The sequence below is a fragment of the Ostrinia furnacalis genome, unplaced genomic scaffold (genome assembly GCF_004193835.3).
Source record: "Ostrinia furnacalis isolate ACB-3 unplaced genomic scaffold, ASM419383v2 OfSCF4827, whole genome shotgun sequence".
In the NCBI taxonomy this organism is placed as follows: domain Eukaryota; kingdom Metazoa; phylum Arthropoda; class Insecta; order Lepidoptera; family Crambidae; genus Ostrinia; species Ostrinia furnacalis.
The window spans coordinates 145,981-169,998 of NW_021135066.1; the positions used below are offsets into that span (position 1 = coordinate 145,981).

The window sequence follows — 24,018 nt, forward strand, 5'->3', positions numbered from 1 at the left end:
TATCGAGAGATCGCGCATCGCTATTTAGAGTAATGTTATTCGTTTTGTAAGATGTAGGAACGTATTATAATGTGTCTACTATAGTTTCGTAATCGCGGGAAGTGTCGTTTTGTTTCCTGAACGAGAAGTACCTAGCGTCTAGTTTGTTCCGGCGACTGTGTCGGTCAGGATGGCTTGTACTGTATTATAATGATATGCTTAATTTTTTATCTTTTTGACGACGAGATTTCCTTTTATTTTGGGGCATTTAGTAGCTCTCCTGCCGGCAGTCGCCCGCGGGGGCGGCCTCCGCCGTCTAATGTCGCGCTCCCGGTGCGCTTTGTAAATATTTATGTCACACAATAATCGAAAATGTAGCAATTAATGTATTTGTATCATTATATTTTTATTATTGATCACAACATGTATGTTATTATGGAATGATGTAGCCGCGCTCGCCGCTCGTTCGGATTCAAGCGCGTGCGGCGCGTTAATGTATATTAAGATGCAAATTAAGAACGAATGTGCGTATTTAATTGGAAAAGATCTTAGGTACAATTGATATTTTATTATATTGTTAATTTAAATTTGGTATTGATGTCGATCGAGAAGCAATGTTAACTGGGATGAGCCGCGCGTGAGCGGCCCGAGTGCTGATAGCGTAAGTTAGCCAATAAGCTATAATGAAAAACTAAATTACTCAGTAATCACTATTGCAAGTTTCGAATTGTTAAACGTCTCTCCATAGCACGGTATGTTCTGAATCTGCTTTTTTATAATCCTCAATCTGTGATCATCGCTAAATGTGTAAGTGAATTTATTTTAGTTGAATCCCATGCAGAATTATTATGACTTTATTGTATCATCCAAATTATTGTGGCGCCGATGCTTTATATATTTGAATGTGAAAATTATTGTTATTTATTGAATCGTCAGTATGTTCTTAATTTATTGAATACAAATCAGGATATTTTGTTTATACATGAAAATACCACTGTAAAAGCCGTGATATACATCATATAATATTATCAATCAGCATTTTATTTCATCCCACTTATAAACCTTAGATTACATACAAACACTTTTTATACATATTTTTCACTATCTATGCGACAAAACTCCTCAATGTATATTTAGATTTCTGATATCGCCTATTTAATTCCAATACTTCCAATCACCACCTCGGAAAGCGTGGGAATAACATGTAACGTAACTTAACATAATAATAATGTCTGTCACAGAAAAACTTTATCGCGCGCGTCCCTGTTTCAACAACCGGGAAACTATCCTATGTCCTTTCCTGGGACTCAAATCTCTATGCCAAACTTCATCAAAATCGGTTCAGTAATTTAGGCGTGAAAGCAAGACAGACAGAGTTACTTTCGCATTTATAATAATAATATGCTGGCGAAGGTGGAATACGTTCAATTAATTAACATAAGAAAGAATAGGCCGACCCCCTCCCCCCTGTTTAATATTTATTACGTAAGAAATCTCAAAAGGAACCAAATGAATAGGTATACGTTTGACGACTAGTACACAAGCAGGAAATTCCCGGGAAGCGCAGCAGTGCAGGTGGTAGTGGGCATAGAGTATATTATCTAGTAGTGGGTCCGTTGTCATATTAATGGAAATCGTTTTCGCCTGCACTTGTGCATTTTTGTAATCTTACGTTCTTACGTGAGATGGTCGACCCCCTCCCCCCTTCGTCTTACGTAATAAAGGAATAGGAATAGTCCCTTGCCTCCAGTGGGAGCAACTGTGAAGAATGCGTGTGTGTGCGTGGCAAGTTCGAAGGGGCAGTTGGGAATGTAAACGTCACACCTATTTAGTGGCAAACTTGAAGGGGGCAGATGGTAATATATCACCTATATTTAGTGCCAAACACCACCCCGGTGGCAAGCTCAAAGGGGGCTGATGGGAATATAAACGCCATCTATTTAGTGCTAACCACCACCCCGGTGGAAATCTCAAAGGTGGCAGATGGAAATAAACGCCACCAATTTAGTAGGTACTAAAGCCCGGTCCGTGAGCACGTAGAATTTTGTCCAATGACCCCTAGCTACCCATCCTTTCGCTCGCGCATAATCATATTGCTGTCGCGACTGGCACCCGCAGTGAGTGTGCGAGCGCGATAGCAACATAATTACGCGCGAGCGATAAGGATATGGGTAGCTTGGGCTCATTGGACAAAATTCTACGTGCTCACGGACCAGACTATAACCACCACCCGATTGGCAAACTCCAAGGGGACAGATCGGAATAAAGAATTTTCAACAGGTAATACCAAAAACTGTTTCTTAATTGTAAACTTGTTTAATTAAAATTCAATCGGATTACTTATGTATGATTTACATTTAGAATAATAATACTATTTACACATGGCCACTGATTTCTTTAATCACACTTACTTAAATCTAATATTCGCTGATCTAATATTATATTAATTAAATTAAACTGATATAAAATAACAGAAGTCTTTTTCCTTTGCTATAGAAAACGTTTTTGCCGCGGAGACCGTCTTCTGGGAGAAATGTGCACAGCTTTCATGGGTGTATTTATTTTTCGAGAGTCGTTGATCGCAGCTGGAGTTCGTATATTCCTGGGAGTGCATAGAGGTTTTCTCAGAGCTGGCGTTTGTTGAGGTGTCTTGACCTGAGAACTTGGAGGTGAAGTGATTTTCTTTATAGGCGTGGTTTTCCTATTCAACCGCCATGCTTCGACGTCTTCTTTAGTGTGAAGATTGAGCTGTCTATGTGGACGTGCTGGCACACTCGGCGCTACGTCTACCACTCTCTGCAGCCTCGCTGGGATACTAGGTGCTACATCATGACAGGTAGTCTGTACTTTGGGTTTAACATGAGCTACAAGTTTTGTTGGTTTAACTGGCTGACTGTTTCTAGGTTTTCTAGCAAACCCTGTATGAGCTGTTTTCTCATTCCTCTCTGAAGACTTGTCCGAACTGGACTCGAAAAGCTTGGCTTTCGCGAGTACAGCCCCGGCATTCTGGCGACGCAGTTTGTTCACTGACGGTCGTCCAGTCTGACTAGTACTTTCCACTTCTCCCGTTTTATCCATGAAGAATGCAGCGGCACTGCGCCATTTTTGCTGTTGCGGACTTTGCTTGTTCAACTTACTTCTGTTAACAACGTTTTGGTAATGTCTCATGATATCCGATTTTATCGATTTCATACTCGAATTCATAGTGTTATTCATTGAACTTTCAGAATTGTCCCAACTGTTTTCAGCTGTTAAATTCAAAGACCTTCGAGGTTGGTGCTTCCCAATGGTTTTATCTAAATTATAATTGGATGCGAGACTAACTCTTTTTCGTAATTGATACTTCTTGTTGGAATTTGAATTGTTGAGTGAGTTTTCAGATAATGATTCATCCCAATTGTTTGGTGTAGAAGTAGGCACAGCTAAATCAGGCTTTGCAGTGCTGGTTCTGCTGCGACGAGACAAACCTACGTAGGGGTAAAATCTATCTCCATTTTGACTAGCTTGGGAATGTGAGGATGCATTCCATGATTTATGCCTGACGATTTTTGTTATATTTTCTTTAGATCGCCGCCGTATGGAACCAATTTTCCTAGCACTCGGAGATCGAATTATTTTCGCTTCTTCATTAGGTCTAATCTTCAGTTCTTTGCTTAGACGTCGCGCTAAATGATCAGAACCTGCACAGTTCAGCATCGCGACTTCTTCAAGGGTTTGCTCGTAAACATTTTGCACTTGTTGCAGTGGTTGGACTCTCGGTATTACGTCGGTGAATTCTCTAGATAGCCTATTTTCTATAGCTGAAACTCTGCTTTTGATTTCCTCGTATTCTTGTTTGGATATCCTAACGTAATCTTTGTCTGTCTGTTTCATGTCTGGTGATAAATCTATTGTGTCATGATTACTAAATAGATGTTCAGATGAAGTCAGCAAGTCTTCACTGCTAACACTGGTTTCTGAGTTTTTATGAGAGCTGAAATCTGAATTGATGATAGGAGTACTTCTGGCGTCCATTAAGCTAAGTCGTAGTCTTTTGCGTTCCATACCCCTGAAATAAATAATATTACACTGCTATAGTTTATGAGTATTGCAAAGAGACATCAAAAACCGACAAACAGGCGAGTCGCGCACTGATAAAATCTCTATCGAAATACATAATAGTGTGTGATCAAGTTTAGTACAAACTTATTTTTGCTCTGATTATCAAGTCTCTAATACTATACTGCAAAGTGTAAGTTCGTAATTTTTTACTTACATTTTCATAGGTGTGAAGGACAGTTCTTTCTGAGGCAAACCTTGGGTTATTTCTTTCCTGTAAAGTTAATATTAGTCAAATTTTAAAACGAAAATTATTATAAAATATTTTACACAGGTAAAAAATTCAAAATCATTAAACAAACACTTACTTTGCTTTCGTAGAAAGTCCTTCATAACTATCAAACTTTCGTTTGGCAGCGGATTTGCTCAGAACGGGAGTTTTGGCAGTCTCACGGACTGTTGCAGGTGTGTTCACACTGCCTGACACCATTTTGCGAAGGCCACTCAATACACCTAAAAATTGCCATAATTATTATTTTATACTATTGGTTAGTTTTATACTGACAGTACAGAATATATTATGTTATGTCAGGTATGTTGTTTAAGAAGCTACTTACGATTGAGAGAGCCACTTCGTCTTTTTTTTCTCCTTGCAAGATACACATCAGAATCGTCGTCTAGTTGTGTCATGAGATCCTCTGTTAGTAAGCCAATATGTTGCGAGTTTTCGATGAATATCTGGAAAATACATTCAATATAATAATAACAGTAGTAAGTAGATGCACATATTATTATCTAATTTGGTTTTCATAGCCATACAATATGAGACTAAAAATCATAGAACCAGTTTGACTATAAACAGTTTTTCGTCTAGTTTGAATTTACATAGTACATCATAGTCGCAATATTTTGAACCTACTGGTTTGTAAGGTTAAAAATTACAAAATCAATGATATGCCACAAGAAAAACAATCACTTGCTACAGGATGTCCTAAACAATGATAAAGTGAAATACACGGCAAACCTTAACAAGTGCAACATGGTGTTCCAGTCGTTGGGCAGATGCTGCGGCCGGCAGCGGCATGATGCTGGGAGCCAGGACTATGGCCAGGTTGGACGAGTCCATCAGGTTATCTTTGTGTCTAGATGCAATGAAGTTCAGCAACTGAAATCAATGAAATGAAGAAACTTCCCTGGTATAACAATGTAAATGGTAGGGCAAGCTATATTTGGAACATCTACAAATGCCCTGAAAATGGTCTAAAATACTAATAAATTGGCTAAATTGCATTAATAATGGTGTAGGTTACTGTAACTGCTACATACAGGATAGCTCTACCTGGTCTACTCTATAATAGTATAGCTAGCAATGCATTTTCTTTTATTCTCTCTAAGTCTAAAACCAATGAGAAATAAAATTACTTACCTCCATAATGTAATGTAGAAGATGGACATGTAGTACTGGTAGAAGGAGCAAAGTGTGGAGAATAGGCCTGAGGGCATCGTCCCCTGCGGATAGCCGGCATCTTAGAAGCAAATCTTGAACCTCCGCACTGATTAGAGGCTCTGGCAAACATCTCAGGTACAGCTTCAAGACACTTGCCACATCTATGGGGTGGTGACCGTCGGATACGCAGCCGCCGGCATCAAGTAACCGCTGGAGAAATATTACGAGATTTATTAACAACTATGACTATAGAGACCATAGAAATCATTTTAGAATTATTATTTATTAAATACCTTGATATCTTTTTGGCGGTTTTGCGAGCCAGCTTTTCTAAATAAACCCTCGATGTGGGCATTAGCTCGGAGCACCGTCGACATCTCGGTGACTACCATCGGAACACTCAAAGTACTCCCACAGCAAATAACACTGCATGATGGAACTTTTACTAGTGGAGCTCCAAATACTGTCTTGTGATCCTGGTAAGGAAACAATAAAATAGTAAATACAAAAGAGAAGAAATCATAGAAGTTGGCAAAATCGTTCTACATACCTTGACACTTTTTAGTATAATTTTCTTTAGACGATGCTTTAATCCAGCTTTCTTTAGTTCTCCCACTATAATAGATTGTAATTTAACGTGATTTATGCCGTCGGATATCAACATTTTCCACTGTTTTTAAATAAAATAGAACAAAATTTTGATTCCGCTTTTCAAACCCGACATAGTTCGTTAGAAAACGTTCCTTTGCACGAGATAACGCTCATCTTATCATTACTTGGCAATAATTATTTCAAAGATTTTATACAAAATCAGCATGAAAAATTAAGAACCACAAAATCACAATTATGTTACAAACAATTTAACTGAATAATTATTATAATTAATGGCCGTACAATATCAGTTTTAATAAATTATAGAAATATTTAATTGCGCCTTTTCGTGAAATGAAGCGTCTTCCTTAACGTTTATTTTACCGATTCATAGCTTTCACGTCAATTATAAAGGTTGGTGTACACAGTAAACGTGCGAATTTCGTTAACGGAACGCATGATGATGATGATGTTGACACATGTTATGACATTTGACATTGACAGGTATAATTTGTAGTCATACTACTTTGCGAAAATGTGAATTTAGTTTTAATTTATTTATTATATTGATTTAATAAACATAATCTCATAATAATATAGGTTACTGAAAAGTTAATTTGGTGTTATAGTTTGCTAAGTAATTAATCATGATAGAGCTCTCGGCGAAATTAACGACTGGCACAGTGTATTTGGCTGGTGAAGCTCTGGAATGTTGCATTACATTCTGCCACACAACTCAACCAGAGCATAGGAATTCACAAAGCCACAGGTAAAGTATACAATTTTACACTAATGACAACACAGCTTCTTTTTTATCCCGTGAAACTTGAGTAACTTTGATGAAGTTTCCTATTAACATTTTGTTGTTCCAGTGATATTCTTGAAAACTTAGCATGGGCATCTGCACAAATACACTGCTTCTACTCAACGTCAGGAAACACTGGAGAAAAAACACCTATATTAGGCAAAACAACTTCTTTAGAAGTAACATCATGTGATATTGGAGATGTTATATTCCATACTAAGCCAAAAATATTATTCTGTGACTTAACAATACCCCTTGGAGAGAGTAAAACATGTAAGACTAATATTTGGTTTAATGATAGAGTTAATAACATTTTAGTTTTAATGACTTAAAATATGAATCTATTTCTTTCTGCAGTTTGGTACAGAGAATCACTTCCAATTGAAGCAGCACCGTCTTACCGAGGGACTTCAGTAAAGTACTCTTACAAAGTCACGATAGCAACTCAAAAAGTAGGCTCACACATCAAAATGGTCCGAATACCATTCCGTGTCCTGCCTATAAGCCCAATCATGAACATGCAGGACTTGGCAGCTCTATGTGGTAATGAAACCACAGAAGAGCTGCAACCAACAAATCCATTTTCAGAAGAGAGAAAAGTTGAAACACCATTGACAATGGCTTTGCAAGTTTTACAGGTATTGCTTCATGGTATCCATTTGCTTTGGCAGCCAGGATAAATTACCACATTTGTTTTAATTAGCATTTATGAGATTTTATTACTTTAACTTCCAGAATCTTACAGCAAGAAGGAGTCCAAACTCATACATGATTACAAACACAAGAGGAAAAGTTGGAAGATTTTGTCTCTTTAAATCTGCATACAAATTGGGGGAAGATATTGTTGGTACTTTCGACTTCTCTGTAGGATCAGTTACTTGTATGCAGGTAATTTACATAAGACCAAAACATAAGTGATCAGAAATAATTATGCTTTATTTACTGTTTCTAATAACTTGTTCATTTGTTTTTTTTAAGGTCTCTGTATCCCTACAACCAGAAGAAACTATAAAGTCAAAGTCTCCATCAAAAAATGCCAGCAAAGACACCAGCAGCAGATCAATGACAGTAGCAAGATACCATGAAGTTACTTTGGGACTTACACATTCACAGCTTATATTGCCAATCCCTTTACACATTACACCAGCATTTGAAGTTGATGAAGGTAATTTATTTGCATAATAAGTTGTCACTATTTGCTAAAATAAATTAGCTGATAATAAAATTTATTATTTTCAGTGTCTTTAAAATGGCGTCTTCACTTTGAATTTGTGACCACAAATGAAAAGCTTTTGCCAAATCCAGAAGAAATAGATTGGAATGCACCACTGAAGGTGCCCATTGAAACAATGGTATGGAATCTCCCTGTCAAAATATATTCAACTCTCCCTAAACAAATCACTCAACATTCTGTTGGAAATGATGCTTACACTATGTTAATTAAATAATCTACTTATTTCTTAATAGTAATGATAATAAAAGCTGTAAATAATGTACTTAGTTTATTAAAATTCTTACAACATAAACAGTTTTATTCATCAACAGACTCTTTATCCCAATCTTTCATTTTGGCACCCATCATGAAGTCATCCCTGGAAATAAACAACAATATGAAGCAAATGATTTTAAATCAATTTATTCATCTTACCAATATTGTAATATTTACCTCAGAGCATTCCACCTAGGTTTCTCATCTTCTGCCTTTACTTCATCTTTGGGTGGTTTTGTTTCTTTGTCCACAATAACTGACTTGGTTTGACCCATTAGAGTATCTAAAAATGCTCTCTTATCAAACTTCTTTAATATTTTCTCTTTTTTGTGTTCAGATAAATCATTTCTGTCCAATTGGGTGTCTAAAGACTTCTGTTGATTTCTGACTGCATTGAATAACTGTACCACACCTTTTGTAGCTATTTTAGACAGTAACCTCTCTCTATCTTTTTCTAGTATGTTTGGTTTTACTCGTATTGATGGTTTTTCATGTTTCTGAAACAGTTGAATTAAAGTTAAAGACATATTCACCAAGTTATAACCCCAGATGTTATAACACACAACAGATTAAAGTAAATTATTATACTAATGCTTACCACTTTCTTGACAGGGGGTTCTGTGGAATCTTCTTCGTCTACAGCTTCTTTTTTCACTTCCTTTTTGACTTCACCAGTCTCACCAATGACTTCAAATGCAGGTTTTTCATTTGTCTCTTTTTTTACTATCTCTGAATGTTTCTTTGCCCTAGACAATACTAATGTCTTCTTGTTCTTGGGTTTACTGGATCCCAGGATCTTTGCAAGAGAATCCGCCCAGCCTTCATTTGTTACTGCAGCGTCATCACCTTCGGAGTCGGAACTGTCCTCGCCTTCACCACTGCTCTCGACATCAGCATCTGCTTCATCATCGTCATTTCCATCAACATCATTCATCTCAACATTATCAGTAGGTTCGACTTCTTGTTCCGAGTCTTCCGATTCCTCAGCACTTGAAGAATCTGATGACACTAGAATACAAATATGAATCTTTCAATGCTCGTTTGGTTGTGAAATAATCGATAATCTTAAAATATGAATATAACCTTACCAGTTACTTTTACAGAAGGTTTCTTCATGGTTTCCCTGACAAGTTCAGCAACAACCATAGTTATATTAACTGCAATTAAAGGTATACTAATTAACGTATGTCATAAACGATCAATGAAAAACTAATAATATTAAAAGAACATCTAAACCAAAATCATGTGTTGCTTTTTTGCTTGCTTACTTTGTTGCTGTCAATGTGTGTCAACTGTCAGTCAGTCAATGTTTTGAATTATTTTACCGTCTGTCATATTTTAAGCAGTGTACACACATCTTGGCCTAAAAGAAAATACAGCGAATTTGAATTTTGACGTTTGCATTATTGTGAAGATTGGAACGCATGTTTTAAAAATAAAAATATACAGCTGACTGAACGACGACAAACGAAAGTTTTGTTTCAGTCGTGTCAGTGAGAAAGAAAATGGTGATTTTGTTCTAAATATGGCGAATATCGCTAGCCCTTTACCATATCTTATCAAAAGAGAGTATGGCTTTTTACCAGACTTTAAGTCGCATTTATATAAAAAGCGTCTCGATGCTGCTAAAAACCTATATCGCCGGGACTTGGTGTGTCATTTTGGATGTGTAAATGCTATTGAGTTTTCGAGCAATGGCGAATTACTCGTATCAGGTAATTTATTTTTATTTATTCCGTATTGCTGCTTACTTTTTGAATTGATTTGTGTTATGTATTTAAATAGTCCTTGTACCACATTCAGGTTTCTCTGGTTGTTGTCCCTATCAACTATCAGTTTACTGTGCACCAAAAATAAATAACAACTAAATTAATTAACTCACAGACACTCAGCAACAGTAACATTTGTCTTTATTATCGGTTATTTTACTGATTGGAATTATTATACTACCTATTATTTAAATAGGAAGAAAGATTGCTTATGAAGTTTAAATAAATTTAATCATCTTCTCCACTAGACCCCTTATGGTGGCCATACACGTTAGGGTTTGCATGATGGTTTTGACCGTACATGCTTAACCGACATGCAAACCCTAGCGTGTATGTTATAAAACTGTACAGTTATTGGTGCGTGTACATGCAACCTAACGAATATCAAAAAAGATATTTTTGCCGCTCGGTTATGTTTGCGCACATGCATAACCGAGCGTGTGTGCGCCCGCTCATGCTTGCATGCACAGTTTCCTCTCAGTCTCCTATAGTCTGTGACAGTGAATGGTGGTGAATATTTAAGACACTCATATGTTCTCCCTGTTGCAAGAAATCTTAATTTTACTGCTAGGTTTGAGCTGTGCGTTGATAGATCACTATGTCAGTCAGCCAGTCACCTTTGAGTTAAATAAAGGATGATGGGCACAAATGTATGGAAAGTGGTACCCGCTCCAATAGCCATAACCAATATATATTTTAAAAGGCCTTTAGATGTAGGAAAATGTCTGCTATGGGGCCAGTTCTAATTCACGTTTTGAAAGCAGTAATTCCACTAAGTATTATAATGAAAGTATAACACAATCATCCATGTATACGAGTATGTATTATGAATACAATCTATTAATATAACTAAAAGAAGCATTGAAAAGGAAAGGATTATATCTACGATAAACTACCCAAGCTATTATCCCTTTATTCGCTTTCATCATCATCATCATGATCATTTTAGCCATAGGACGTCCATTTGAACATAGGCCTCCCCCAATGATTTCCACAATGGCCGGTTGGTGGCGGCCTGCATCCAGCGCCTTCCCGCTACCTTTATGAGGTCGTCGGTCCATCTTGTGGGTGGACTTATTGGGTCTAAAGCGAGTGGGTTTATTCGCTTTAGCAACTCATAATAAAATCCGTAAGAAGTAATAAAACTTTAACCCCTTTATTAATAAAAGTTACACCCTAGTTGAATTCTGGCTTAAATTGTCATTTGGTATGGAAATGTCATTTTAATCCAAGGTTCTTCCTAGGTGTAACTTTTTATTAATAAGGGGGTAGTATTTCTTTAAATAAAAATATTTATTTCACAATTATCCCCATCAATAATTATAGAGTTAAGGAAGGATGCTAGAGCAGTAAACCCTTCCTGCCTCGCATAACCTAAGTACCATACGATGGACACGTATGATAGTTATTCTTCTTCTTCCTCGTTCCCTCACTGATGAGGATCGCGACCACAGATAGTGTTCCTCCACAGACTGCGGTCATAAGCTGTGTGGACCGCACGATGCAAACTCCCGCCCACCGTCTTCCTCACCGCGTCCGACCATCTCGTCGGTGCCCTGCCCTGAGCGCGTCCCCCTTCATACTGTATGATACTTAGGTTACACAAAAAGTATCTTTATCTTCGAACGCAACCAGATCTGAGGCTGGTGGCCATAGTAAATGTTGTTCGTCTTGGTAAGACCTTTCAAATGACACTAGACACATATCTATTGGAGTCGGGTACCATTCTGCAAAAAAGTATGTATATCTTCGTACACAACCAGATCTGAGGCTGGTGGTCATAGTAAAAGTAGTTCATCTTGGTAAGACCTTTCAAACGATACTAGACACATATCTATTGGAGCCGGGTACCATTTTGCCCATTGTCCTTTAGATTGTATATGCAAACCCTAACGTGTATGTGCTATAGATAACTCGGTTATACCTGTTGGTTAAGCATGTACGGTCGTAACCATCATGCAAACCCTAACGTGTATGGCCACCATTAGGTGAATAAGTTATTCAGAAGATATGTCTGAATTACATGATCGCAATAATACTTGTCCTTTTAAGTAATTAGAAAAACCTGTTGGTCAATCTATGAGACCATCTCATTAGAAAAAACTTTCTGCATTTTATGCTGTTGGTTTTTTATATAAAGAAATAAATTGTTGATTTACTTTAGCTCATAATCTCAGGATTTAACCAGTTTCTACTTTAAAAGTAACTTGTATTATCAATCACTTCGTTCGTTTCAGCCGAAAGATGTCCACTGCTGGACAAAGACCTCCCCCCAAGGATTTTCACGAAGACCGATCCTGCGCCGCTCGCTTCCAGGCACCTCCCGCGACCTTCACCAGATCGTCGGTCCACCTAGTGGGAGGCCTCAATCAATCACTTGTATTATTAGTATTATGTGTTCAGTAGTAACTAGTAAACATTGTTGATGTAAGTATCTTGTATTTTGTACTTCTATTAGGTGGAGATGACCGCAGGGTGATGCTATGGAAGTTTGGTCAAGCCCTACTTGACCATGGCAAGCCTGAGGCAATGAAAGCTGGCCACCAGTCCAACATATTCTGCCTTGACATCACCAGTGACAACCAGAAGATTTATTCAGGGGGCAATGATGACGTTGTAAGTTCAATAAGGCAGTTTTTATTTTATTCCCTTGTCTGAAAGCCCAAAAACGACAAAAAATTGAACTTGCTTTGTCCATTTAAGAGTCAAGGAAGTAAAATATGCAATTGCATTTAATAATACTTAAAATTTTGTTGAAAAGTTGTCATACTTTCCTGCTAAACAAAATGTAAATGTGCATGTTTCTTGCTCATCAGGTAATAGTCCACGATTTAGAAAGCAAGTGTCCGTTGGAGGTGCTACAGCATCAACGAGCAGTGTGCAGCCTCAGCATTTCACCATCCGATGACCGCGTTGTTGCCACAGCTGGCAACGATGGAAGATTGTTAATTTTCGACACTCGAATATCTTTATATCGTGAGTGATTGTAATATTGGTTTGTTCTCATTTTTATGTTAATTTTACAAAATAAGTTATTGATACAGTAATTATACAAACCTTCATCTAATGTATTGGAAAACTGCCAAGAACACTTCAGTCTATCTAACTCGTAAACAAGCAGAGGTCAAAAGTGATTAAAATTTTAAATGTTGGTTGGATGTAGTTTTGAAGGTGAAACACATAATATGATTTGAATGAAAAAAAAAGTATATTTGTAAACCAACTCAAATTATTACTACCTAATGAATTATGTTTGGCCTATTGTATGCAAGTTTCATAGTCCATCATCTTATGTATTGTTTATGTATGTTTATTGATAGACTTCCATGGACAGTAGGGCTTAGTTTGCGGGAACCTGGTAGCATTGGTGTTCTATAATCCTATATCCTAGAGTCCTTCTATGTAGAGGCCGATAATTTTTTCGTTGAAACCCTTTCGTGGAGAGTAGACCTTTCTATCCTAGGGCAGCTATGGACTAATCCTCTATAAGATGATGACCAACACAAACTTCCACAGAGTCATTAGTGCTGTCGCGCAGCAGGAAACCATTCCACGGCGTGATGTTCCACCCACAGCAGATGGGCGTATTGGTGTCGGCCAACGCTCGCGACGGCGTGGCTCTCTGGGACCTGCGCCGGCCTCAGCAGTAAGTTTTTTGATCAGCCGGGCTAAAATGCGTGCCGTGATAAAATCTTATCGACGATTTTAGACGACAATTGTGAAAGCTCATAGCGGAAAATCGATAAAATAGCGCAATAAAAGCCTACCTCAGCGCGCTTCCCAGGCCTGTAGATATGATAGAAGTTTTGGCTTGGCTTGGCTTGGCTAGGCTGTTATAAAAGTGGTTCTTCCCAGTATCAATTCTACCACAGCTTTAGCACATTAAATGAACCAGTGCTAAGAAGAAGCAGTGCAAGAAACTTGATCACTACTTGTTAGGCTTTGAATGAGCTGCAACATTTTAAAAGTTTCAGCCGAATGTCTCGCGCTTGCACACTTATTGCTATCCGTACCTTGTGGTGTCCAAAATAAATGTTCTTTCAATTTTTTTTGTACAATAAGGCAGTAAAGCTAAAGATATTATTTTGCTCTATTTACCAAACTCTTTCCAGCCCCGTCGTCCGATACGCAGGCCGCCGCGGCACCTGCCAGAACAGTATGAGCGTGCGTTTCAATTCTGCCGGCACTCACGTACTAGCGCTCCGAAGGCGCTTACCCCCCGTCCTATACGCAGTACATTCCCCGGAGCCTGTAGCAGAGTTCTACCACCAGGACTACTACAATTCGTGTACTATGAAGAGCTGCTGCTTCGCGGGGGAAGGAGACCAGTATGTGATGTCTGGGTCCGATGATTTCAACCTGTATATGTGGAAGATACCAGACGGTGGAGGGGAGGGTGAGTTTCATGTGTTTTTACCGAATGAAGTAGCTTTTTATTTATGTTGACTTTTACAGCTCCATTATCCAGCCTAAAATGTTTAGAACTGGGGCAAAACTAAAAAAAGTTTCATGTGTGAGCCTGTTTAATAAGATGTGTTTAAAAACCAATTAGGCGTTTCAAATCAAATTAATCTACTATATAAAAATAAGTCGGGTTTTCCTCCCTGATGCTATAACTCCAGAACGCACGAACCGATTTCCACGGTTTTGCATTCGTTGGAAAGGTCTCGGGCTCCGTGAGGTTTATAGCAAAGAAAATTCGGGAAAAGGGGATAAAACAGGATCCACGCGTACGAAGTCGCGGGCGGCCGCTAGTCATCTATAAAACAACGTGCGCTTTGTTCAACAACAATTGTATTTCACAAAACGCTCCCTTTACAATGGCGCCCCTCTGATTTGCTCCTCCTTAGATCTTAGTGCCTGCTATTGTCAGACATTATTGGCAAAAAAAATACTTCAGTCACCAGGCGGTCGTCATTACCCATGTATGAATATGCGTTCTACTTATTCACCCAGGATATTCCCGTTTGCAGAAATGACGGTGCAGCAACCGCACGTAGTGCTCTACGGCCACCGGTCCATAGTCAACCAGGTGCGGTACAACCAGCAGTACTGCCTCATCGCTTCGTCTGGGGTCGAGAAAATTATTAAGGTACACAATTAAAGAAATGAGGCAAACTTTTATTTAGTAATTTTTCCTGTCAAATTTAAAATTTGCAACAAAAGGTTTAAGATATTATAGCGATAAACTATAGCATTTTGCAAGCATTAAATATAGAGATAAAGCAGGAGATTATACTAACGTTCAGGATTAGACTATAATTGACTCTTGAACATTATTACCGTTGTTTGTTATGCTACCTGTCATTCGCTGTGTGATAGTAGGAGTTCGAAATTAAGAATCGACTGTTTGAGACCAGACAACTCCTACGATTTTCTGACTGACCATACTTTGTTGATCCAATGACAGTTGACAAACTGGGCCTTGAGGGTTTTTATGAGCGGTCAAGCTGTAGATCAGGAGTTGCAGTGGTGGGAACGAGAGGTGGGATTAGTCCCGTTGATGAACTAGGTATAACTTATATTTTATACCTACAGGTGTGGTCTGCCCTGGAGTATCCTAAGATGCGCGGCTCGCTCTTGGAAGAGGCGCAGGGCTCAGACAACCCACGAGAGATCTACAGCCACGAGGACTACGTCTCGCTGGTGCACCACAGCGGACAGGTGAGCTTACAAACCAGATATCTACCAATAGGAAACCAAATCGAATAATTTTATTTGCAAAACAAAATGTCATGTTAATACAGTATACAGTATCTGAGTCAGTTAGATGATGTGATTCTTCTCAGCGCCAGTCCATTTATGTTGTCCCGAAGTGGTGGTAGGGCAAGCTATATTTAGGATAAGCTTGTACATATACAAGTGCCCTGGGCCTAAGTAAAGTCGCGGAATGAAAAGGTTCGTCACCTTAGTGTCGGTTTTCGCTTGCACTAGGTACTGTAAGAGTCAAACCTGCCAACATAACCGTGCAAGAAACAGTGCTGCTAACATTTAAATAAATATGACGTTTGGTAACGAATAAGTTTTTGCTTTATTATTTTATCCCATCAGTGCAATGTTACAAAATGTAGTTTTTTTTATTTAATAGATAATGGCAGGTTGAACCAACAAGAAGGTTTTATTTTATCAATCATAATAATCTTCTTGACAAGTTAAATCGTCAAACAACTTTGATCTGAATAATTTTGAACTTTACTGACGAACAGTTAAAGATTATTTTCTCTAACTCGAGATTATTCTGTAACATAGTTTCAAAAGGTAATATGTGCTCGCGATTCGTTGAAGGAATCAATTTGAAAACTGACGAACCTTTTCATTCCGTGACTGTACATTAAATGATTTGATTAATTTATTATACTCAACTAATATGTTGGGGTCACGACAAACGGTGCAATAAAACGTGAGTGACGTCTTAAAAACCTTGAGATGCATGTCTTTTGTATGCTTACGTTACTGATAACAATAGGTGGTGTATTTGAAATGTGACAGTAAAATGTAATGTAGTACCTAACTAGTGACCTTGGTTGAATATCCATCTTTCATTCCAGTACATATCGCACAACTACGCGGAGCAGTCCACTAGCGAGGATCCTCGCATGATGGCGTATTTCGACTCGCTCGTACAACGCGAGCTGGAATGCCTGGCCGAAGAAACGGATTCCCTCGACGCTTCCAGCTCGGCCGGCACGCTGCATGACAACGGCTCCGACTCGTCCGATAGCGAGCAAATTGTGGTTGACTTCCTGCCATTGCCGCCCAAGAGAGGTCAGTGACAGAATACCTAATAGTTCCAACAAAAGAGTCGCTTCGCAAACACATTTCTCACTACTATATTACTAGCGGCCGCCCGTTTTAGCCCATTAAAGGTGGAGTTTCGTCAAATCCGTTCTAAGTGAGCACCTACATTCTAAAAGGAACCCTCATGCAAAATTTGAGACTCCAAGCATTTGCAGTTTCTGAGATTTCGTGATGAGTCAGTGACTTTTCGCTTTTATAGATATAGATTTAAGCTTCACTCTACGGACTTCTGATACCGATAAATTTTTGCTAGCTTTTTATTATTATAGATTATCCGGCTCGAAGGACCATAATTAAATTTTTTGACGTTATGTTTTTGCTTCAGTGAATCCAAATGGAAACCGCAGTCAAAGATGTCCGAATCGTTTGGCGCGGCTGGTTGCGTCCCGGTATTCCAAAAACTCGCGGATGCAAAAACGGGGATCTGCAAGGTAGGTCACATAGAAACTTCCTAAGGGCTCTAACAGACTGATGACATAGAAGTGTAGCGGACGCGCATGCAATTTTGTAGCGTGTATCGTGCGCCATTTTGTCATTTGATTTCATAGTCCTGACGAGTATGTTTTTTTTTTCTCATAGAGGATGGATTAAAAGCCCCTAAATTCTTCTCATTTTGCTTCAAATTCTCACGCTGGCTTACATTGCCGTTAGCAACGTGACGCAAATGTGTAATAAGCCTAACAAACATACTTTTCTGTGACTAAACTACTTTTAGTTGCCGCAAGCCCCAACTGAATCTGATAGATGCGATTCTAATCTTTATTTTTTATGTATAAGAGTTGTTTTTGTTTACCCACCTGTCGGATTTGGTCCCTAGCCGGCCGAAAGTCAAAATATTTTCATTTTCAGTTCACACGTAGTCGATTGTGAAGGCAAAATGGCGCAATATACTTGAGCACGTGTTGGGATTGGGAGGTGAACTGCAAAAATTCGTTGTCGTACCTCGTATCATAAGGACGTAGTTCCTTACTCCGAGAATAAGACAATATTGTAGATATAGGTATATGCATGTTTTTTTATTTGATGTTTTTAACAAGCACTTGTACTTAACAATCCATTTGGTATTTATACAGTTTCTTAGAGAATCACATAAAGGTTCCAAGTTTTTTTACACTTTAATGAAGCTCATGAGTAGCAGTTTCTAGGAAAATTCAACTACATATCATTGTTTTCCAAAACTCATCATTTAAGTAATAAATTTCTTAAATTTTCCCAAAACCTATTCCAAGGGATCATTCAAATCCCCTGACGCCATATAGACACCCCGCAGACTACAGCCTTTTTGTCGGCGGAGCTGGCTAATAACTTGACTTACCTAAGGTCTTATGTCCCCTAGATGGGGCAGAGGGCGTCCACAACAGTCCTCCATCGCGTTCGGTCTTGAGCTTCGCGTTTGATCTCGCTCCAAGTCTTGCCGATCTTCTTCGCTTCGTCTGCTACAGTGCGCCGCCAAGTATGCTTGGGACGACCACGTTAGCGTTTTCCTTGGGGGTTCTGTCTAATAAAATCAGTACGAAACATCTATCAGTGAATATGTCAATCAGTTAGCATGGGGAGCATTCAAGTATTACGTAACGCAATTTTTGAAGATTTTAGACTCCCCCTCCCCCCCTTGTAACGGACCGTAACGTTTTTCTGTACCCCCCCTCCCCCTCTCTAAACGTTACGTTACACTCAAGTGACCATTTATACCCTAAAGGTTTGCCAACTTGCGAGAATAAAATAAATGAAAAATGACTATAATACAATCGAAGGCTTCCCCGTAAAACGTAAACAAGCAAATGTTGCCAATTTGGGAGTTTTAATTCCCTAAATTTTTATTAAAAAAAAAGAAACAATGTTACGTAACGTCTTGTAAGAAAGACCCCCCTCCCGCCCCTGTAACGCATTGTAACGTTTTACGAGACTCCCCCTCCCCCCGAATTGCGTTACGTAATACTTGAATGCTCCATGTTTGAAAGGTTCGGTCGATTAAAAATCTGTAGTTCGCGGGGTGTTATAGAAAGAAAGTCAAATGAGGAAAATCTCACCTATAAATGTGAGTGTCATTGCAGACGAAGCAAACAGTCCCGCTCATCCCTCGGCAAAGCGGGCAAAGGTGTCGCCAGTGCTAAGGGCAAGCGGCCCGCCGTGCGCCGGCCCCGCGGGCCCCGCCGACCCGCCCCCCGGGCCCCGCTGCCGCGCGTGCGGGCCCACCACTCGTCGCGCCACGCCCGCGTGTCGGCCCCGTCGAGCGAGCGGACCGATTCCGATGAGCCGGCGCATGCTATGTTCAGGAACACTGGCAGGGTTAGTGACCTTTGACTTTGTGAATTTATTTATGCCTTTGAAAGATCCTCCCCTGCTATAGGTCCGTTATGCGAGTCCACTTAACATTCCCCCGAGACAAACTTGACCTTCATTGGTTGGGTTTTTGTGGCGGTTAATCTGTAGATCCTGGCTACACAGGAGTTGCAGTGGTGGGAACGAGAGGTGGTAATAGTCCCGTTATATAGGTCCGTTATTTTACAACAAGGGATGGGAATGTTAGATCTTTGCCCTGACCGCCGTCAAGGAGAGTTTTCGAGTGTTCTAGCTAACGTAACTTTCAGTATGTAGCTACAGTGGTTAGTATAGATGGCAGCGCTCAGAGCTAAAGCCTGGTCCGTGAGCACGTAGAATACCGTCCAATGACCCCAAGCTACCCATCCCTATCGCTCGCGCGTAATTATGTTGCTGTCGCGACTGTGCGACGGGCGCCCGCAGTGAGTGTGCGAGCGCGACAGCAACATAATTACGCGCGAGCGATAGGGATGGGTAGCTTGGGGTCATTGGACGGGATTCTACGTGCTCACGGACCAAGCTTTAGTTAGGTTTTGAAGACAATAAATTCATAGTTACGCGGTTCATTTACTTTGTCAATGAACTTCATATTTTATATTGCAGATTCTACGACCACTTCGTAGCCGGATAAACCTCACAAGGACATCAAAGAGGAAAAGCAAAGTCACTAGTTATAGGAAAGTTATGAATCTGAGAAGTAATGGTATGTGTCAACAACAAAGTTTTTAGAGATTTCTTTTAGCATGTTTATTTACTGACAGAATATATTATTTGTTACAGGAGCACAAGACAGTAGCGATAACAACAATTTTTCAAATTTCGACAACGAAGATTTACTGTTACCTAGCACGAGCACAGGTAAGTCGAAAAACATCTTCAATAAAGAAAAATATACTTAAAAATGTGTCTCGCGTATTTAAAAACATACTTATCTGTGCAGGTTACAGAGGTCAAAGCTCCTCAGCTTTGTTCAGGATAGCTGAGGTTGATTCCGACGACGACCAATCTGTCGGTAGTCGGCCCGTGTCGCCTCCGAGCGCTCCCGAGCTACTGAGCATTGTGCCGACGCCGGTCAATGGCTCGCGCGACTCCATCGCGGATTCATTGCGCGCGGAGCCGACTGCCGAGCCAACTGAGCCGCGCCCGCGACCGACGAGACGGCCGTGGAAGCACACGTGGTTTAACAACAGGAGCCCGCTGCACCAGTCGGACTCTAGCGAATCGCCACCGCCGAAGGTAACTATAATGACTTCTGAGCATTGTGCCGACGCCTGTCAATGGCTCGCGCGACTCCATCGCCGACTCGCTGCGCGCAGAGCCGACCGCCGAGCCACCTGAGCCGCGCCCGCGACCGACGAGACACCCGTGGAAGCACACGCGGTTTAATAATAGGAGCCCGCTGCACCAGTCGGATTCTAGCGAGTCGCCGCCACCGAAGGTAACTATAATAACATCTGAGCATCGTGCCGACGCCTGTAAATGGCTCGCGCGACTCCATCGCGAATTCACTGCGCGCTGAGCCGACCGCCGAGCCACCTGAGCCGCGCCCGCGACCGACGAGACGGCCGTGGAAGCACACGCGTTTCAATAACAGGAGCCCGCTGCATCAGTCGGATTCTAGCGAGTCGCCGCCACCGAAGGTACCTAACTATACTTACGAGCAAAAGTATGGAATCACCCTCTTGTGTTTTGTTCCCAACGATCTGAAGAACTCAATGACTATCTATGCATCTATGGTATCAAGTTAAAGTTTGTAATGTAACCTTTAAACTGGTACCATTTATAATTTTATCTTCATAGTCGTTTAGCTACAAAGATTACTCAAAACTAATGGGGTGATTCCATACTTTTGCTCGCGAGTGTATAATGACTTCTGAGCATCGTGCCGACGCCGGTCAATGGCTCGCGCGACTCCATCGCCGACTCGCTGCGCGCTGAGCCGACCGCCGAGCCACCTGAGCCGCGCCCGCGACCGACGAGACGCCCGTGGAAGCACATCCGGTTTAATAACAGGAGCCCGCTGCATCAGTCTGATTCTAGCGAGTCGCCGCCGCCGAAGGTAACTATAATGAATGACTTCTGAGCATTGTGCCGACGCCGGTCAATGGCTCGCGCGACTCCATCGCGGATTCATTGCGCGCGGAGCCGACTGCCGAGCAAACTGAACCCCGCCCGCGACCAACGAGGCGTCCGTGGAAGCACACGCGGTTCAATAACAGGAGCCCGCTGCACCAGTCGGATTCTAGCGAGTCGCCGCCGCCGAAGGTAACTATATTGACTTCTGAGCATCGTGCCGACGCCTGTAAATGGCTCGCGCGACTCCATCGCGGATTCACTGCGCGCTGAGCCGACCGCCGAGCCACCTGAGCCGCGCCCGCGACCAACGAGGCGTCCGTGGAAGCACACGCGGTTTAATAATAGGAGCCCGCTGCATCAGTCGGACTCTAGCGAGTCGCCGCCGCCGAAGGTAACTATAATGAATGGCTTCTGAGCATCGTGCCGACGCCGGTCAATGGATCGCGCGACTCCATCGCTGCATCAGTCGGATTCTAGCGAGTCGCCGCCGCCGAAGGTAACTATAATGAATGGCTTCTGAGCATCGTGCCGACGCCGGTCAATGGCTCGCGCGACTCCATCGCTGCATCAGTCGGATTCTAGCGAGTCGCCGCCGCCTAATCGTTCGTTCGTTTTTGCCGAATAACTTCCACTGCTGGACAAAGCCCGCATCCAGATTCCAGGCACCTTCCGCAACCTTCACCAGATCGTCGGTACACCTAGTGGGGGGCCTGCCCACACTACGTCTTCTGGCTCGTGGTCGTCACTCGAGAACTTTTCTGCCCCAGCGGCCATCAGATCTGCGAGCTATGTGCCCCTCCTACTGCCACTTGTTTTTAGCGATTTTGCGGGCTATGACAGTCACGGTTCTCCTGCGGATCTCCTCATTTCTGATTCGATTACTAATATCCATTTAGAATCCGAGCCAATAGATTCCTGCAATTTTGTCAACGGATAATCCGTTAAAATTGACCCACACATAGTTTTAATCTCTGAAACCTCAATATTATTTCACTGTGTATGAAAGATATGGAAAAATAATCTAATTCGCAATTCTTGTTTCAAGGAACCCAACGATCGCGCGTCAACGTCAGTTGCGGAGCGGCTCTCCCCCAAGGGCCACAACCGCACCGTCGCGCGACTTATGAACGAGACCAACGAAAGCGAGCTAGAAAGCAGCTGCAGCACCGAGAGTGGTCCCAGCGGCCCCGGGAGCCGGGAGCCACCGAGCCACGGTAGCCGGGAGCCACCGAGCCATTGTAGCCGCGAGCCACCGAACCATAGCCGCGAGCCACCAAGCCATTGTAGCCGCGAACCCCCGAGTCACAGTAGCCGCGAGCCTCCTACCAACGCCCGCGCTACTAATCCTACCGACGACGCCTCAGACGACCCCGACTACCAACTTCTAAAACTCCGACAACGCGTCAAATGGGCCCGCCGCAACTACATAAACCCCATAGACTCCGACTCCAATTGAACTGACCGTAGATACTTCTTGTGTTCATTGTATGCCGATGGTCTCGGCGTGGACGAGCTTTCGTCTGTCTACATTTATTGACCTCCAAGGCGTCTAGACGACATGAACGAAGGCCGAAGTCAAAGCTCTGCTTAGTTTGGGGTTAGTTTTGGTGTGACTGTTAAATGTAACTTTAATATTTATCTCTAGTCGGTTCGTTATTTACACCGTCGTTATTAGTGGCGCGGAGAAAATTTATGAAAAAAATACAGTTTTTATGAATTAAATATTCGGAAATGTACACGCGTGTACAAAAATAAGAGTTGTGACATCACTGGTTTGAAGTCAAATCAAATTATTAAAAATATTACTCTTTCATGTTTAAATGTTGTACCTATTCTTTCAATAGGTAATTATTTCACATTAATTGAATGTGGTGATCTCTATTGCTGGATGAGTCTGGATGGGGGTGTGGTCTGGTGTAACCTATTAGAAGAATGCTGTTTTTAAACCACCATGGTGTTGGGTGGAGCGATCCTAAACCAGCTGTTGACAGCTGAATTTTTTCAATAGCGGGACAATCGCGTGTCCCGGAGACCATCGGGACTGTCATGGCGCTCAAGCTACAGCTTCTGTCAGCTAACAGCGTCTTCTACTATTGTTAAATTAACTTTGTAACTACTTGCAGGTGTAATTTAGATCTTTAAATTGAATTGGGACACTATGTTTGCCACTCTTTTGTACTATTTATGCTATGTCACTATACTGGACAAACAGACAATCCTTTATGATAAAGACTCGCTTAAAAAACAATGAATTATTATTCAGATTGTTATGTGTATTATGTAGTGGTGACATCAGAGGCCATCTTCCTTTTTGTATAGTTTATTATTAAAAATAAAAATATATGTGATCTATTATTATATTATTAATTTAATTAGTTATAAGGATCATCAATGTTCCCCAGATATGTTAATAACTGGTAAAATACATTGATTTTGAAAAATTTTATGGTACTTTATTTTTCGACCTTTAACAAGATATGCACAAATGATTTGATTTATGCACAAATCAACAATGACAACAAGTTCTGTTTGAGACTTGTTTATAGGTACGCTTTTTCTCCCTTTTATTAATAAATTCTATTATCTTTTGACGGAGAGTTTGTGAGGATACATGAATGCTGGTTACATTTTTACACACTTGATGAACCGATATTGATAAAATCAATATTGTTGAAATAATATTTTTCCGTTTTTTTAAGAAAAG

The 24,018-nt window shown here is 40.9% G+C and overlaps 4 protein-coding genes across 4 annotated transcripts; 2 read left to right on the plus strand and 2 right to left on the minus strand.

Annotated features, from left to right (window-relative positions):
* Positions 1 to 2,284: 2,284 nt before the first annotated feature.
* Positions 2,285 to 6,212, minus strand: LOC114360059 (uncharacterized). Its single transcript, XM_028314614.1, has 8 exons — positions 6,015 to 6,212; positions 5,758 to 5,940; positions 5,444 to 5,674; positions 5,042 to 5,182; positions 4,635 to 4,755; positions 4,386 to 4,530; positions 4,235 to 4,291; positions 2,285 to 4,027 (listed from the first exon to the last, which is right to left on the minus strand). The coding sequence occupies exons 1-8, from the start codon at positions 6,126 to 6,128 to the stop codon at positions 2,470 to 2,472; spliced, it is 2,550 nt and encodes an 849-aa protein (XP_028170415.1). The 5' UTR covers positions 6,129 to 6,212; the 3' UTR covers positions 2,285 to 2,469.
* A 355-nt stretch (positions 6,213 to 6,567) lies between these two features.
* On the plus strand, positions 6,568 to 8,370 carry LOC114360048 (RAB6A-GEF complex partner protein 2). The gene is made up of 6 exons (XM_028314603.1): positions 6,568 to 6,824; positions 6,928 to 7,133; positions 7,218 to 7,498; positions 7,596 to 7,748; positions 7,839 to 8,025; positions 8,100 to 8,370. Exons 1-6 carry the CDS (start codon positions 6,703 to 6,705, stop codon positions 8,306 to 8,308), a joined length of 1,158 nt encoding a protein of 385 aa, XP_028170404.1. The 5' UTR covers positions 6,568 to 6,702; the 3' UTR covers positions 8,309 to 8,370.
* On the minus strand, positions 8,350 to 9,636 carry LOC114360049 (RRP15-like protein). Its single transcript, XM_028314604.1, has 5 exons — positions 9,618 to 9,636; positions 9,438 to 9,506; positions 8,948 to 9,357; positions 8,527 to 8,846; positions 8,350 to 8,452 (listed from the first exon to the last, which is right to left on the minus strand). Exons 2-5 carry the CDS (start codon positions 9,493 to 9,495, stop codon positions 8,392 to 8,394), a joined length of 849 nt encoding a protein of 282 aa, XP_028170405.1. The 5' UTR covers positions 9,496 to 9,506; positions 9,618 to 9,636; the 3' UTR covers positions 8,350 to 8,391.
* Positions 9,637 to 9,780: 144 nt separating this feature from the next.
* Positions 9,781 to 23,716, plus strand: LOC114360047 (DDB1- and CUL4-associated factor 5). The gene is made up of 14 exons (XM_028314602.1): positions 9,781 to 10,064; positions 12,577 to 12,734; positions 12,935 to 13,094; positions 13,635 to 13,764; positions 14,231 to 14,514; positions 15,092 to 15,210; positions 15,657 to 15,782; positions 16,667 to 16,883; positions 17,242 to 17,347; positions 18,971 to 19,205; positions 19,842 to 19,941; positions 20,019 to 20,096; positions 20,179 to 20,474; positions 22,360 to 23,716. Exons 1-14 carry the CDS (start codon positions 9,875 to 9,877, stop codon positions 22,768 to 22,770), a joined length of 2,610 nt encoding a protein of 869 aa, XP_028170403.1. The 5' UTR covers positions 9,781 to 9,874; the 3' UTR covers positions 22,771 to 23,716.
* The last annotated feature ends 302 nt before the right edge of the window (positions 23,717 to 24,018 follow it).

What these genes read in the sequence shown, in the direction of transcription:
- LOC114360059 (XM_028314614.1), bottom strand. Translation starts at nt 6,128, where the DNA reads ATGTTGATATCCGACGGCATAAATCACGTTAAATTACAATCTATTATA. An exon ending in ACCATGTTGCACTTGTTAAG is followed by an intron (nt 4,756 to 5,041) that starts GTTTGCCGTGTA and finishes TGTATTTTCCAG; the next exon opens with ATATTCATCGAAAACTCGCA. An exon ending in GGACTTTCTACGAAAGCAAA is followed by an intron (nt 4,292 to 4,385) that starts GTAAGTGTTTGT and finishes TTAACTTTACAG; the next exon opens with GAAAGAAATAACCCAAGGTT.
- LOC114360048 (XM_028314603.1), top strand. Translation starts at nt 6,703, where the DNA reads ATGATAGAGCTCTCGGCGAAATTAACGACTGGCACAGTGTATTTGGCT. An exon ending in AGGAATTCACAAAGCCACAG is followed by an intron (nt 6,825 to 6,927) that starts GTAAAGTATACA and finishes TTGTTGTTCCAG; the next exon opens with TGATATTCTTGAAAACTTAG. An exon ending in GATCAGTTACTTGTATGCAG is followed by an intron (nt 7,749 to 7,838) that starts GTAATTTACATA and finishes GTTTTTTTTAAG; the next exon opens with GTCTCTGTATCCCTACAACC.
- LOC114360049 (XM_028314604.1), bottom strand. Translation starts at nt 9,495, where the DNA reads ATGGTTGTTGCTGAACTTGTCAGGGAAACCATGAAGAAACCTTCTGTA. An exon ending in ACCTTCTGTAAAAGTAACTG is followed by an intron (nt 9,358 to 9,437) that starts GTAAGGTTATAT and finishes TTTGTATTCTAG; the next exon opens with TGTCATCAGATTCTTCAAGT. An exon ending in CCTAGGTGGAATGCTCTGAG is followed by an intron (nt 8,453 to 8,526) that starts GTAAATATTACA and finishes GTTTATTTCCAG; the next exon opens with GGATGACTTCATGATGGGTG.
- LOC114360047 (XM_028314602.1), top strand. Translation starts at nt 9,875, where the DNA reads ATGGCGAATATCGCTAGCCCTTTACCATATCTTATCAAAAGAGAGTAT. An exon ending in CAGGGGGCAATGATGACGTT is followed by an intron (nt 12,735 to 12,934) that starts GTAAGTTCAATA and finishes CTTGCTCATCAG; the next exon opens with GTAATAGTCCACGATTTAGA. An exon ending in ACCAGACGGTGGAGGGGAGG is followed by an intron (nt 14,515 to 15,091) that starts GTGAGTTTCATG and finishes TCCCGTTTGCAG; the next exon opens with AAATGACGGTGCAGCAACCG.